General features: G+C 43.8%; 1 protein-coding gene across 1 annotated transcript in view; it reads left to right on the top strand.

Annotated features, from left to right (window-relative positions):
* Positions 1-16,823, top strand: part of AGK (acylglycerol kinase) — a 37,021-nt gene that overhangs the window by 934 nt on the left and 19,264 nt on the right. The window contains exons 2-5 of the mRNA XM_075210356.1: positions 3,625-3,762; positions 5,681-5,720; positions 6,704-6,783; positions 8,350-8,425. Coding sequence (XP_075066457.1) covers positions 3,653-3,762; positions 5,681-5,720; positions 6,704-6,783; positions 8,350-8,425 — 306 coding nt within the window. The 5' untranslated portion in view covers positions 3,625-3,652. The remainder of the gene's footprint in view (positions 1-3,624; positions 3,763-5,680; positions 5,721-6,703; positions 6,784-8,349; positions 8,426-16,823) is intronic.

Below are 16,823 nucleotides of genomic sequence, written 5' to 3'. Positions count from 1 at the left end.
GGGGAGGAAGTGAGTGGGACCAGGAGGGGAGGAAGTGATGGGAGAGCGGGGCCAGGAGGGGAGGAAGTGGTGGGGAGAGCGGGGCCAGGAGGGGAGGCATTGAGGGAGACCAGGATCAGGAGAGGGATGCTGTGATGCACCCAATTGTATCTCTTGCTCTGAACTGATTCTGTTTGTCAGGCAGAGTCACGCAGCGGTATGACATGGAGACTAAGGAGATAGTGGTCACACAGACCTCACTGCATTACCGTCCTTCCACTTATCCTCGGGGAATGTTGTACAGATAACTAGCTCATAGTGTATCGAGTAGATAACTGCACACAACACCTGCATTCATCTTGGCTCCAGGGTCTGACACTTGAGATATTTTACCACATGTGTTACTCTCGAACAATGATTGTAACAAATATGGATTCTTGAATAATTACATCAATTGCAAACAAATTAAAAGCGGCATTCTACACACAAATTCCTTATTCAATATGTATATATCATCATAATCATCATCACTATTTATATAGCGCCACTTATTCCGCAACGCTGTACAGAGAACTCATTCACATCAATCCCTGCCCCATTAGAGCTTACAGCCTAAATTTCCTAACACACAGACCGACATAGAGAGAGAGACTAGGGGTAAATTTGATAGCAGCCAATTAACCTACTAGTATGGTTTTGGAGTGTGGGAGGAAACCGGAGCACCCGGTGGAAACCCACGCGAACATAAAAATTCTGCACAGATAAGGCCATGTGGGATATATATATATATATATATATATATGAATTGTTCCTTCACTAGCCTAACCAATGGTGTTAATATTTGTTGTAATTTAAAAAAAATGCAATAGTATCCCTCTTAAAGGACTACTAGACCTACAATGCAAATTATTGTTATATAAAAAAGCTATGAATAACAATTGTAGATAATTATGTTCTTATACCTAAATAGAACTTAATATAGATATATTTGCTGTGCTACAAAGTTATTGCTTTCTGTAGTCAGTTGCTTTGTAGAAAAGTTGCATATAAGAGGATGACCAATGTTCTTTAGGGGAATAATGCTTTCTGATGAGCTCTGGAAACTTTTACATATGTTTGTAAATGTGATTAGCAGTTCTTTTATATCGGTGTTGTATTTTAGGTTTAGTAGCCCATAAATCAGGTTTATCATCTGCCTCTGTTGGTAGCGTGCCGGACCTTCTTGTAGGTAAATAGGGATTTTTGTCCGACTGCTGTGCGCGTGCTAACGCCTCTAAATCATGGCAGCCATACCACAGAGGAAAGAAGCTGAAATACCCACACGTACTGCTCCTTAGTGGGACACTAACCTCATTATATATTTGTGTAGTGTACAGGAAGGTAAACGTGAAAATACTATTGGTTTATTTTCTCTTTTTGTATAAAGATCTTTCTGTGAGACGCTGTATACAGCAAACAGCCATGAGTGGTCCTTGGTGGTTCTCTGATTAGAAAGCAAAGTACTTCTACCTGTAGCATTAAAGGGGAGTGGACAGCGGGAATCTTACACACGAATTATTTTTATTATTATTAATTTTTATTTATAGGGCGCCACAAAGTATCCGTAGCGCCGTACAAGGACAAACAATGGCACAGTACAAGGTGAAACAGCACAGTACAAGTAACAGTAAGCAGTATAACTCTGGGGGCTCAGGCACAGCATGAAAGAGAGGGAGGGAGGGGAAAAGTGAGTACAGGCAGGTAACTATGGCCCAAGAGGGTGGGCACGGATGACAGGTTGAGAGTCACTGAGGGGAGCGGAGAGAAGCGAGAGGAGACAGAGGGCAGAGGGACTGAGAGGAGGTGAGCTGAGTAGCTGGAGAGCGCAGTTAAAAGTGATGGAAACAGAAGGTAGGAGAGCCCTGCTCAAAGGAGCGAACAATCTAAAGGGAGGGGAAGACAGACAGACACATGGATGAGACGGAGAGACGGGAGGAAGGGGGAGAAGGGATGAGAAAGAGAGGTAGCCGACCGGTGGGAGTTTAGGCATGAGACTGGAAGGCTTTAAGGAAAAGGTGGGTTTTTAATGTTCGTTTGAAAGAGGACAGATTAGGGGAAGTTCTGATGGAGCGGGGGAGCTTGTTCCAATGGAGGGGAGCGGCGCGGGAGAAGTCTTGGATACGTGCGTGAGAGGAGGTAATCAGAGGGGAAGAGAGGCGACGATTGCAGTGAGCGGGAGGGAGTGTGAATAGAGATAAGGTTAGAGATGTAGGGAGCAGTGGAGTTGGCGAGGGCCTTGTAAGTCAGAGTGAGGAGATTGAAAAGGATTCTGTAGGGGAAGAGGAGCCAGTGAAGGGCTTGGTAGAGTGAGGATACAGAGGTGGAACGGCGAGAGAGGAAAATAAGCCTAGCAGCGGCGTTAAGTACAGATCTAAGGGGAGCGAGATGAGAGAGGGGGAGGCCGATAAGGCATGGCGGGCTCATCCGAAAAGACAACAAGAACGATGGTGGTGCTTCAGATTGATGGTTTAATTGCTGCTTTTAGCAGCAATTAAAGCCTTTCTGTACAGATAGATATAGTTCTTTATAACTCCCTTTGATAAATGGGGGGGCCTACCTTCAATAAATATTATTTTGTCAATACCCTTAAATGTTCTTATGCCAATTTGGGATGTGATTCCTCTGTATAGGCCCTTACTGATCGGTATTACTTAGTGTTTTAAAGCAGCAATCCCACATAGAAGATTTATTTTTTCATCTTTTAATACCAAGTTAAGTACCTTTTAATCATTCATCTGATGTCATTTTTCTTAGCTATCCTCCTACAAATCATTATCTCCTTTTTAAAATTTCCCTGCTTGGCAAACTAAAATGGCTACCAGACACACTCCGCTTGCTACAGACTTTTAACATGTTATGTGATGGCATAGGGGTAGGTGAAGGTACAGACAGAGCTCAGAGGGGAGTTCCAAAGCCTCCCTGCTCAGTACATTATGTGCCATGTGACTGTGGTTGCCACGGTAGTCTAGAATTATTAATCATTAATTGCATCCAGAAGAGAAAAAACAAAAGGAAAAGGTAAATACCAACATTGTTCTTATAGCCTGCCACAGGAATTTATGTTAAAAATCACACCTGAGTTTGTTCATTGAATTGCTGCTTTAAGTCTCACATTTTCATATTGTGGAATTAACCATTATTTCAAATATTATGAGATTGTTCTTCAGGACATTGGCTAGTACCTTTTAGTAAAGGTTTTGTTGTTGAATACCAGCTTTGCATTGAATGTAACTTTTGTAGAAGTGTGCAAAAACTTAGTTTAAGAAACAATGGGAAGTTGGCATCATTTAAGTTATCAGGATGAGTCCTAGGGCATGCGATTGTTCCTCATTAAAACCTGGATTTATTTTCCACTTCATGTGTTTTTATTAAAGACCAACTAACAATGTCGTTTTGCGTAGAATGAGCTGAGATATGTTCCTCTGATCTGGCTGGATGCTGACATACAGGAGTCAGAGTATCGGAGAAAGTTTGTTTTACACTTTAACATTATCTCCCCTAATTCCACCCAAAACAAAGGTTTCAGTCTTACGTGGAATTGTCTTGAACCACTAAGACGTACAAATAGACCCCAGTTCATGTCCCATCTCTGCTTTGTCTCTGTAGATTGCCTTTTGAGGCTGTTGTCTCAACCATGGCGAGAGTCGTCCGTGTCTTTAAAACCCTTCGCAACCACTGGAAGAAAAGCACCGTGGGATTTTGCTTGCTGGCATATGGAGGCAACTGGATGTATGGAAAATATTGGTAAGTGCTATAAACTGAGGCAGTCTCGTACCCCAGCCCATCTAGGGTAGCCCCTATCAGTGGGGAGAGCAGTGCAGGAGACTGGGTTGAATTAATGTTGTGTTAATATATAAAGCAAGTTAAGGATTTTTATTATTTAAATATTAAATTAGATACTCTTGAAAACAGAATGTTTAGTCTGCCTTTGAGAGCAATTTTTTTCCCCCTTTATCAGTAAATTAAAAATAAATTCTGGAAACAATTGTGACAGCTTATAATTTTTCTGGTTTAATTGTGTCATACAGAAGGAAATGTATGTAAGTTTTTGCACAGTGTAACGTGTACTCGCAGTGCGGGGGATTCTTCCTGCTGGTGAGTGACAGCCATTGTAATTTTGTCAAGAGGTACCTGCAGAATCACGGACCTTGCAAACCACTTCAGTTGTTTTTTTTTCCATCATAAACGCCTGCTTTTGTGAAACGATAATTGTCCCAGTTTGTTTCTCATTATTCCAACGCCCAGCAGTGGGGTTTACTTTTAAGGGGGGTTCTTTTGTATTTCGAACATAATGTCCTTATTCTCACTCGGGGCTGAGAGCTGTAAAGTGACACATCATAGTCTGCTAGCCTTGTAACTCTGCTTAACCCTGCGTTCCCCCTGTGCTGTTGAATGGCATGGAGGAAGTGTATGAGGTTCTTATGCAGTCCTGTAGCCTCTGCTTGTGTGTATCTGCAGAAGCATTTTGCTGCAGAAACCTAGGACAAATATATCCAGAAAAAAATGGTGCAATATTTTCCTTAAACTCTATAGTTTGCACTTTCTTATTTTTATTTTTTAATGAAAAACTTTACTATAAAATCCTTCGTGCTTGCCTGTGATGTGATTCAGCCTGTTGAGCCCAGCCTTAGTTATTAAAACCTATACTTGGCGTGTACATTTTTCTTTTCATCTCTGGACCACCTTAACGGTTCGTCCAATCATCTTTCAGCTGATAACTCTGCACACAGCCATTTTTATTTATACTCCGCCAGGCTTTTAGCCTAGAGAGCAGTGGATCCCAAACTTTTTCAGTTCAAGGCACCCTTAGGGTCTCCATAATTTTTTCAAGGCACCCGTAAGCCGAAATAATTACTAAGTGGTCCCCCGCCTTGTTTACCACTGACCCTGGCCGAGGCACCCCCGTGAGATTGCCAGGGCTCCCCAGGGAGCCTAGGGACACAGTTTGAGAACCTTAGTTATAGAAGATCACGGGAATCGAGGTGTCAACAATCCAACGTAAAGGAACAAGTGACGACAGCAAAGTTTAAGGTTTATTCATTAAAATGCAAAATAATGGCATCAACTTGGTCATATCCAACTTTCCCACAGCCCTCGTGACCGCCCAGGCTCCGTTGTGTTCGTATTTATAAAGTGACTAATTTCAGAACAATTACTATAATCATTGTGACATCACTTCATCCAATTAAATGTAAATAAAGTCCAATTATCGGGCACATAAAATGAGTATTTTGTGTAGAATACACTCCATGTAGATGCCAAATCCGGTAGATTCTTCAAACGGTAGCTTGTCATGGAGATGTCAGCTACACGGTACTGCGGTAGAACAATGCATGTTACAGAGGCCAGTCTCCGGTTTCATCATATAAGACGTGCGGGAAGTCTGTGCAGTAACGTAACAATAAATAACACCATGCCCAATTAGTGTTAGCCTTTACAAAATGCCATGAACATTGTGCTGCTTTCTGGTGATTGGATGAAATCATGCTGGGGATCATGGCTATCAGTTGTGGTCTTTTCTGGTCTCTGAGACAGACAGCCGAATATTTATATGTTTAGCAGTGAAAGAATTACTCATTCATTAGAGGTCATGTTGTTAATGAGAGCTGTAAATCCATATGTAACACTCGTTCTCTCTCTCGCTCTGTGTTTCGTGTTGCAGTGATAACTTGCTGAGGAGGGCGGCCTGCCAAGAAGCACAGGTACATTCTGCCGACGTTGACCGTTCTATTCATTACTTGTCTTTACACAGCACTTAAGCCATAGTGTAGCCATAAAACAACCTCTCTCCTTGTTTGGCGTATTCCCGCAAGTGAACCAAACGTCTCTGCCTGTGTTGAAGAGCTTGTTAAGGTCCTAAAGTCTGCTATGAACATGAAAAACATCTGTCAAGTTTTTCACACCTTGCCCTGTTTGGAAAGATGTACTCGTTGGCATATTCAAACGGAGCTCAGGAGGGAGGCTTGGTGTGGTGGGTCAGTTACTTGACATAGGCTTGTCCTATGCGTGGCTGTTTTCAGCCTCTTGATTCGGTTAGACATTCTGCCCAGTGAGAGCTTTAACGGGATCTATGAGTGATTTGTCATTTCAAATATAAAGCTCAATTAGACAGATCCAGTTTTTCAGGGGGTGAGCTAGAGGGCAGATTGTAACGTGCACCCCCTAAATCCACTTCACTGCTGAACTCCAGTAAAAACAGATGTACGTATCAGGCTCCAGGACAGGGAGGAGCTCCATCTCTACCAACTTTTACTAGTTGCTAGACCAATTTTAAAGCCTTACAACATGGCACAACCTATCTCTTACGCTTTATTTATATTAAATACTATTTACAAATGTTCAGTAACACACATTGTTGTATTATAGTGTACTGGTGACTATCCACATTGGGGCAGCTAGTATGTGACTTTAGTCTACCTAGTGAGAACGTCTACCTCCACTGTATAGAGGCGATGTCCCCTCCAACTTATTTATATTCCTAAATAGATAATACAGTGATTGATATTTTTTTTATGCCTTACAATTATAGAACAACATTAAGGGCTCGTTCACAAAAATGTATGACAACTCTGGTGTTAGACGGGTGTCCGTTATGTGTTTTTAGTGTTTTTACCAATATAATATAACATATAATATTTGTCTTTTATCCGCGGTCACCTGTGTCTGTTCCCTCTTTCTCCATCAGGTGTTTGGAAACCAGCTGATTCACCCTAGCACAGCCGTGAAGAAAGCAACAGTTTTCCTAAATCCAGCAGCGTGCAAAGGGTGAGGGCACAGGGGGCTGCTGGCGCTTTGTTGGGTTAAGACCGACGGGTGGCGTGGACGATGCATGGTCTGTGGGAGTGCGGCTGCTGGTGATGTAATCGCAGTGACTGAGTGCCAGGCATCACACAACAGGGGGTCCCATAACTAGCTTAGGATAAACACTTCTCCGCTGCTTCACGAAAGGGCAGCCCCACCAAACAGGCCAAGCAGAGCTCTGTGTAAAACTATTGATCTGTGTAATTAGAAGACTCAATCACCTTATAACGTAAATAGTTCAATTGATTTGTGTCTTGTAAATGGTTTCCTTCATGGAAGCTGACTTCAACCTTATCCTGCATTATTTTCAGGCGCATTGATCATGGATTGATCCGTAATCACAGCCAGAGTCAGCACTTCCTTCCTCCCCCCCGCCTTTTGAGCCCTTTCACACGTGCATAAACGTGTATTCGTTATAAGATTCCCGCATTGTGGTCAATGTGCATCTGACAATGTCATTTTAAAAATGTTATTTATTTTTATTGAGACGTGTTCTTGGAATGAAAAAAAATCTGCATAGCACTCTCAATATGCCATTAACCCATTCACCTTTTAACTTAGTAGTTCAACGTCACATGTATTTATAAAACCGGGTCTAGGCTAAATATGAGTTTAGTATGCACAAGTGAATGGTTCTTTGTTGTATGGAAAGATATAAAACTTGGTTAAAACCTTAAAAAAAAATCTGTAATACAAAAAGTTACTTTTTAAAGGGAGTTGACCACAATGTGATATTTATCATGATTGGTCAGTGGACTTGGCAACAGCGGGGCATCCTAACTGACCAATCCTGGGACGCCTAGGTACAGCCATCTACTACTAAGTCCACAGGCTATTTGCATTGAGACCAGAGCTTTCACTTGCTTTAAATACCTTTGAAGTCTTTCTATAAAATAATATCCACTTCTGGTAGCATTACTGCATTCAATCATTGTGTTCAGCGGCTGCCACCCAATCAGCTACCAACAACACAATCATCTCAACAGCGCTGAGATCCAAATTCTCCTTCCAGTGGCAGTCCCGGGCAGCAGATCTCTCCCATTCTGCCTGTAGGAGAGAGAGAGGAGTTTAATGCTTAAATATTACCAAGTTTAGCATCTTTAAGGTGCAAAATACAGAAATATAGTCATATGAATAGTGGTACTGAGCAAAAAGATGACACCGTTTATAGAAATCAGTTATATTCTCTATATAGCCTAGGTTAGAAAATTAAAGGAAACATCTGGTTGCCATGCACCACTATCTTTTTCCTTTGTACTTTTTTTCATAAATGTCACTAGCTCTAGACCAGAAGCCAGCAGCTTGCTGGAACTTGTAGGTCCACAATAACTGGCGAGCCGCAGTTGTCTAAGATTATACCTAATTGACTGTGACGGGTTGCAGCACATATCAACTTTTTGCACCCTGTTCATAATATAAACCTTTTAGACATCTGGCATTGGGCTGCACTACTGTGTTTTATGCCTTTAATACATCTACATTAGGCCCTGTGGTTGCCGTCCAATCACTGACCTGTATGTTCTCCTTTAGGAAAGCCAAGACCCTGTTTGAGAAGAATGCTGCCCCCATTCTGCATCTCGCAGGGATAGATGTTACTTTGGTAAAGGTGAGTATATTTTGGATGTGGCTCCAAAACAATAAAGAAACATTATGCTTATTTTCTGTTTGTTTTTGTTTGTTTTTTTTATACTTGTTTGCGTGTGTCTTTATGTTGCATGAAACCAAAATATATTTCAGAGGTGTTTAATTGTGTTTTATGCCAGACAAGTATTCTTCTGTTTTTCAATATAATATTTTAACCTTTTCAATCGAGTCTATTATTATAGGCCTCAGAGTTTAGCGCATTTTGTGCAAAAACAGCTAACTTACGTGTGTACATGTAGTCGCAGCTATCTCAAGATGCGCCAACTGAAAGCACAGCAGTATTTCTACGCCAGGGGTACAAATGTGTACAGTTGTGCCCAACGCTCTGGTATAGATTCAGCGTGACCTTTTTAGCTATAATTGCAAAAGTTAAATCGCCCTATTTGTACACGATATAACATAATGAAGTCTCTTATAGAGAATGGTGTCTTACCAGTGTTATTATAAAAGGTTGTGCAATACGGACACACCCACTTACGTCATTTACCTCTTTATGGGAATATTCTTTCCTGTAGTAGTTCAAATGGAAATGAAAAATAAGAAATCCTATAATATACATGCAACGCTAATGAATGAAGTACTATCATCAGGACGGATTAATACACGGAAGAGCCAATCAGAAGCCGCTATATATTGCTGCTGGCGTCATCATCTTCATGTATCTTTACACCGGACCTCCGACACATGCAAGGATACAGCTCCTAATAAGTGTGTCTGGTGATGTATCCATGTCTCATTAAGTCTCCTTCAGGCTACGTGTGTGTCAGGATGGGCTGACTGTGCCAGGGAGAAGTGGTTCTTACTGGGTTGTCTTGGGGTCTTGTAGTCAGTGTTACAGTGTATAAAACAATGTCATCACTAAAACCATGTTGGAGACCTGCTTAAGAAGGGAAGGACCCTTGTGACTGTGCCAGCTACAGAACGATCTCCCTCCGCAACACTGACATTATGCTGTATGCCAAGATACTAGCCACACAATTGGAACAGAGTATTCCCAGCCCTGGTCCACTATGGCCAAGTGGGATTCATCCCAGGGCGCCAGGCCAGGAATAACACCCGTAGGTCAATAGACCTTATCCAGATCGTAAACCGTAGGCGCTCTCCGGCGATAACGCTTTGCCTAGATGGCATTTGATCGGATATGCTGGTACTGAAACTATGAAGGTTTCAGCGGAATTTCTGATGGGCTTTGCCGCTCTATATGCATCCCCCTTGGCTAGAGTTCTAATCAACGGCTCCCTCTCTAATGGGACCAGACAGGTCCCATTAGACAGTGGTTCCCCCTATGTCCAGTGGTGTATGCTCTGATTATTGAGCCTCTGGTTGCAATGGTTAGACAGACTGATGCTGTGCATGGAGTGGAGGTGGGACCCCAGGAATTTTAAATTGTTCCTTACACACCCTCAGACTTCTGCTGCCCCTCTATCAGCTTGTGGAAAATTATAGTATTTTCTCGGGCTATAAAATCAACTTTTTTAAATTGGAAACCATGCTGCTACTTGTTTCATCCCCACCGAAGAACCGCGTCCAGTCCTCTTTTGCTCTAAACTGGCAAAAGCTAAGATCAAGCACCTTGGGATATTCATGACCTCTCACTATGACCGTCTCTATCAGGGGAATTTTCCCCGACTCCTTACCAGAATGAAATGGCATCTCCTTATTTGGGATATATTATGTCGTGGTTGGGGAGGATCATTGCTAATAAGGTGAACTTGATTCTTAATTTCTCTTATTTGTTCCAGACTCTCCCTGTTAAGGTCTCTGATTTGATATTTAAAGAGTTGCAATCCTCCTTTCTGACATTCATCTGGGACCGTAAGAGTCCCAGAATCTCCCTAGCTGTTCTTAAGAAGCCCGGGATCCGAGGCGATCAGGGATTTCTAGAAGTCCAGTTTTATTACTTTGCGTCTCACCTGAGTCAATTGGCGGCCACTTACACCCCCTACTTGGAAACTCACTTTACTGGAGTCCTGGGTAGTTCTCTCCCCTCCCTTAAATTCTGCTTATCTATCTGGGACTTTTGCAGGTCCAAATTTCCTCCCTTGTTTCCCCCTTGGTACCGTTCTGGAACAACCCCAACTTCTCTCCTGGACTCTCCAACCCTTACTTCAAAAAGTGGAAAATGGATTCAAGCCGGAATCAGGGTGACCCATGACCTGACCACTAATAATACCTGGGTCGCTATTTCAGATATTCAACAACAATATACACCCTTTTCCCCCATTTTCTTTGAATTTTTCCAGGTTCTTGTTTTCTCGTGTCCCTTCCCCCCACTGATGTTCTACGGGCTCTTACCTTATTTGTAAAGCTATGTTTGAAATCTCCACTCTCCTCCATCAACAACTGGTTTTATTGAGACTACCCATGACTCCCAGGGCCCTCATGAACGAGATTGGGAATGGGACTTGGGCTCCTCCTGATGAGTCTTGCTAGGAGGAGGTCAGAGAGGGGATTGCCACTAACTCCATTTTCCATGCAAGTTAAAGAAACGGCCTACAGACTATACTATAAATGGTATTATATGCCAGACAAGCTCTCCAAAATGTTTCCCAAGTCCACTCCGAGCTGCTGATGGTCACAGAGATACGCTTCTTCATACCTGGTGGACCTGTCCTCACATAGTCCCCTTCTGGAACATGGTCTTTTCTGTTCTTAATTCCGTCTCTGAATGTCCATTATCCAAGGACCCTGGGACCTTCCTCCTCTCCCGCCATATGCCTGAAGAGAGCATTCCTTCTAATAAATTGCTCTCTCACATCCTCGTGGCTGCCAAATCCCTAATAGCCAATCGTTAGAAGAATCCTGATTTCTTTCCCCCCCCCCCCCCCCTTCCAATGTCAGCTTCTAAAACCTGTGTCTGGCATATTACAAGTATGGAATGTATCGCTTACTATATCCATGAGAAACAACACAAGTTTGACCTTGCCTAGGCCCCCGGAACCTTTGAAAAAGCCGTAATTCCTTGACCACTCCTGCCCCGCTTTGTGATTATTCATTCCTGTCACAGTTCAGGCTCTGAGCCGCTTCTGGATCCTTTAGACTGGGCGCCGTCCATCTCTAATATATGTGGCAAGTTGTGTTATACAGGGTGTTCGCAAAGTCACTGTGCACTTATTTATATTTATTAACACACATGTTTCAATATACAGTGTATAATACATGATGTAAACACGAATGATAGTTATAAGCAATGTTGAAAATGACCACCGTTAGCATCAAGACAGGCTGGATCCTTTTTATTTTGTTTGTAAACACCTCTATCAGTTGCTCGCTATTTTGTATGGGAAGAGACGTAATTTCTTTCTCTCGGCCTATATAATGCTGCTGAGCTAACTTTCGTAATGATTTTGATGGACTCTGCAGCGTACTGTCAGAAATATCCAACAGTTTCTCCTCCGATAGCTTTGCTGGTCTTCTACAGCGTTTGGCATCAACCACAGATCCTGTTTCGTGAAACTTATCTCTAATGTTACGAACTGCATTGCCACGTGGAGCAGGCGTGTCTGGGTATTTTTCAGCAAATCGCTGTCGCACCACATCTGTGTATCTATCCCCTTTTCGGAATACGTGTTCGATTAGCCAGCCACGTTCTTCAGCTGTTAAAACCATATTGGGATCAAAATCTGAAACAAAATATGGGGTCTTTTCATAAAGCAGTGAAAACAGTGGAGAACCAATCAGCTGCTCCGTATAATTTTGTAATATGCAAATTAGAAATGTTACCTCAATGCTGATTGGTGGTTGTCATTGCCAACAATTCCACTGCTTCAATTCTCCACTGTTTTTACTGCTTTATGAAAAGTTCACAGTGACTTTCTGAACACTCTGTATTTGTTTCTTGTACACTTGTTTCTTTCTTTAAATCCCTCATATCTTCCCAGTCCTCTAACCCCCGCCGCCTCTTTGCCACCTTCAGCACTCTCCTGGCCCCCTCCCCTCCCCCCACCCCCTCATCCCTGACTGCCTCTGATTTCGCCTCCTTCTTCTCCTCTAAAATCGAGGCCATCCGACTTGAAATCTCCTCCTCCACTCTCTCTTCCACCCCTCCCACTCTTCTGTCCTCCCCCCCCAACCACCTTCCCCTCCACTCCTTCCGTCCCACCACCGGCGAGGAAGTCCACTCTCTCATTTTATCCTCCCCCCCCACTACCTGCCCCCTGGATCCCATCCCCTCCCACCTTCTTCGCTCCCTTTCCCCCACCACCTGCTCCCACCTCGCTCACCTCTTTAATCTCTCCCTCTCCACTGGCATCTTCCCCTCCTCCTTCAAACATGCTCTCGTATCCCCCATTCTTAAGAAACCTAATCTCGACCCCACTTCTCTCTCGAACTATCGCCCCATATCTCTTCTCCCTTTTGCCTCCAAAATTCTTGAGAGGCTCGTCTGCAGCCGTCTCACCTCCTACCTTTCTGAATATTCCCTCCTTGATCCTCTCTAGTCTGGTTTCCGCCCCCTCCACTCCACTGAAACTGCCCTGGCTAAAGTCACCAATGACCTCCTCTCTGCAAAAGCCAGGGGCCACTTCTCCCTTCTCATCCTCCTTGACCTCTCTGCAGCCTTTGACACCGTTGACCACCCCCTCCTCCTTCACACCCTCCAGTCTTTCGGCCTCTCCGGCCCAGTCCTGTCCTGGTTCACCTCTTACCTTACTCACCGTTCCTTCTCTGTCACCACCTCTGGGTCTCTCTCCCCCCCATCCACCCTTCCAGTCGGGGTCCCTCAGGGCTCTGTTCTGGGACCCTTACTCTTCTCTCTATACACCTCCTCCCTGGGTGAACTCATCAGCTCCTTCGGCTTCAGCTACCACCTTTACGCTGACGACACTCAACTATACCTCTCCTCTCCTGATCTCTCTCCCTCCCTCCTCTCTAGGGTGTCCGCCTGCCTCTCTGCCATCTCCTCCTGGATGTCCTCTCGATTCCTCAAACTTAACCTTGCCAAAACTGAGCTCATAGTTTTTCCTCCCTCTCATACCCCATCCCCTTCTGACCTCTTCATCACTGTCGACAACACCTCTATCTCCCCTGTCCCCCAACTTCGCTGCCTTGGTGTCATCCTCGACTCCTCTCTCTCCTTTGGCCCCCACATCCTCTCTCTTGCTAAATCCTGCCGCTTCCAGCTGCGCAACATCGCTCGCATCCGGCCCTTCCTCTCCAAAGATGCCACCAAATGCCTTATCCACTCTCTGATCATCTCCCGCCTGGACTACTGCAACCTCCTCCTCACTGGCCTCCCCCACTCTCATCTCGATCCCCTTCGATCCGTCCTTAACGCTGCAGCTAGGCTTATTTTCCTCTCTCGCCGCTCCTCTTTTGTCTCCCCCCTCTACCTAGCCCTTCACTGGCTCCCATTCCCCTTCAGAATCCTCTTTAAGCTCCTCACACTCACCTACAAGGCCCTCGCCAATTCCACTGCGCCCTACATCTCCACCCTCCTCTCTATTCATGCTCCATCCCGCCCTCTCCGTTCTGCCTCTGACCGTCGCCTCTCTTCCCCCCTTATAACCTCCTCCCACGCGCGTATCCAAGACTTCGCCCGCGCTGCCCCCCTCCACTGGAACAAGCTCCCTCCCTCCATCAGAACTTCCCCTAATCTGTCCAGCTTCAAACGGGCCCTAAAAACCCACCTTTTTCTTAAAGCCTTTCTGTCTCCCACTTAACTTCCTACCTTATCTTCTGCCTCTGTCCCCCTACTCTCCCTCTCTCCCCTGCGTCTCTCTGTCTGTCCACCCCTCCCCTTAGATTGTACGCTCCTCTGAGCAGGGCCATCTCTCCTCCTGTTTCCACCACTTCTAACTCTGCTCTCCAGCTACTTAGCCCTCCTCCTCAAAGGTCCTCCACCCCACGTCCACTTTCGCTCCCTCCTCCCCCCTGGGGGTCTCCCTGTCTTCCGCGCCCCCCTTCTTGGGCCCCGTCGTTTTCGGATCCTCCCTCCCCCTTCCCCGCCCTCTCTAGCTGTGCATTGAGCGTACTGAGTTGCTGTGTTTACTGTACTGTGCTGTCTCCCATTGTATTGTGATTTTGTTTGTCTCTGTACGGCGCTGCGGATGCCTTGTAGCGCCTTATAAATAAATATTAATAAAATACACGCTGTTATACACCTGCCTGCCACTGTCTAGCATGTGCTCCGATTTGCTTTCTTAAATGTTTTGTGCCGGTTCCCCCCCCCCCCCCCCCCCCCCCTGTCTATTTTATTGTGCCCTGCGTTTACTAACTGTCCTGCAATGTTTTGTACTCTCCGTTCCACGCTGTCTACATTCTGTACATTCTGATGACATACGTGTGCAAGGACATAACCGCCACATATAAACGGCACACACAGAACTGTTGCAGCGTTAAAGCAGAATACGTGTTCTGGTGGTGGCAGAAAGTGACCGTCGCCCGGTGAGACGGATTTGTGACATGTTCCTGCGAATGCCCCATTTTGAGACAATTTAAAAAGACATTGTTACACCTCAGAATACTTTTATAAACGTAATTTACGTTTTAGTAATTAGCAAGTGTACAGCTACCTATAGCAAATGTAATATTGTTAATGTCACTCTAAATTGGCAGCGTATATACCTGTTCCTTTTAAAGACTCTGTATGGAAAACGTGCACAAACAGCGAAATATATCTATAATTCTTCCCATCTTTACTTTAACACAATTAATGTGGTGTTTGCTATTACTACAGTAGATCCACGTTACTCAGGATCTGTCAATGTTGGCTTTCATTCTCCTGGTGTTACTTCAGCCAGGGATTTACTATATAACATCAAAGGACTTCCTATTTTAATTAAAAAAAAAAAAAAAGATCCGCTTTCATCTTGAAAACTGTGTTAGGCGAGTGGTAGGAATCACAAAAAATGGATTTTGGCCACAACAGTTGATTCAAATTTGTCTTGACAGCCAGAGTCCGGTGGGTAAATGTATCAAGCTGAGAGTTTTCCGGCGTGTTTAAAAAGTGGAGATGTTGCCTGTAGCAACCAATCAGATTCTAGCAATCATTTTGTAGAATGTACTAAATAAATTATAGCTGGAATCTGATTGGTTTTTCAAACCCGCCGGAAAATTCTCATCTTGATACATTTACCCCCAGGGCTGCAGCTCCAATTTGTAAATTATATTTTTACATGTTGCTGTGTAGTCTGAATTCCATGTAGTGTACAGTATATCAAAATGCATATGTTTTGAGATGAAGGATCTTCTGCCCCAGGATACAAATAGGTGGTGGTTTTAATCATCACCTATGGTATTGGAGTGGTGCCACTTACTAAATAAATGTCTCCCCTGGGGCAGTTACTATTTAGTAAAGTCTCATAATTGCCTGACTAAGCTCCTATCACCCTAATGATAAACTATTGACATACCTGAGGACTGATCCACCACACACATAGTTATCACACAAGATGTTGTCATGTTTGTATCACTGTTTTCATTAAAAAACCTGTAACTTCAATAATTTGTCCTTGTAATTATGTTTATGTGGACATGCATTAAAGAGGAACTCTACCCTATAACATATTGATATGTCAGTAGGAGGGTACACTGCATTGTCTTGCCTTCCCTTAAATATCGGAGAAAATAATTGTTGCCAACTGTTTAACTTAAAGCAAGACATAATATCAATGTGTTAAACAATGGAGTTGAGTTTGAGGCTGCCCTGATTTCCCAAGCATTAGGTGTAAACTCTGCAAACAGTTGGTTCCTTGTTTTGGTTTCCTATTGTATAATAGACATCTGTTGTACTTAAGCTGCAGTACCAGAATGTGCCCTCTTATAGAGATTCTCATTTGGACTTTTACTGACTAGCTAGACTGGAAACCTGCATATTAGTTACCTGGAGCTCTGTGGGCAACATATAAGGGAGACACATTTGCATAGTTTGAGTATACCTTTAAATATATGTCAAAATACAGGTCACCCTAAGAACTCACATAGGACGGAGCAGGAAGTACAAAATAAATGAGCCAAATCTGGGATTTGTAGCAAAATGTAAAACTATGAGTAATATATTAAATTGACAACCCCACATAGAATATTTTATTATACAATATGGCTGCCAGACACAGACAACGTCAGTCTGCTGCACAGACCGTGTACAATTGGGGGTGGGGGGATGTCGCAATACTGGGGCACTTGCAGGCTATTTACCCTGCTGAACATTCGTGCCCCGAGTTAATCCAGCATAGGCTCCTGCACCAGATCGCCATCTACTGGGCTACCTTCAGACTACCGTGTGGGACCATACTATCACAACCCGGCAAATATCCAGTAAAATCACACTTTTAAGTTTATTAACCTAAAGCACGGATTGGATCTTCCCAGGTGAATAAAGCTCTTTTGTAGACTCTGTCTGATTGGCAACAATTGCCAAC

Source organism: Mixophyes fleayi, chromosome 4 (assembly GCF_038048845.1).
Source record: "Mixophyes fleayi isolate aMixFle1 chromosome 4, aMixFle1.hap1, whole genome shotgun sequence".
Classification (NCBI taxonomy): Eukaryota; Metazoa; Chordata; class Amphibia; order Anura; family Limnodynastidae; genus Mixophyes; species Mixophyes fleayi.
This window is presented reverse-complemented; position numbering and strand designations above follow the sequence as displayed.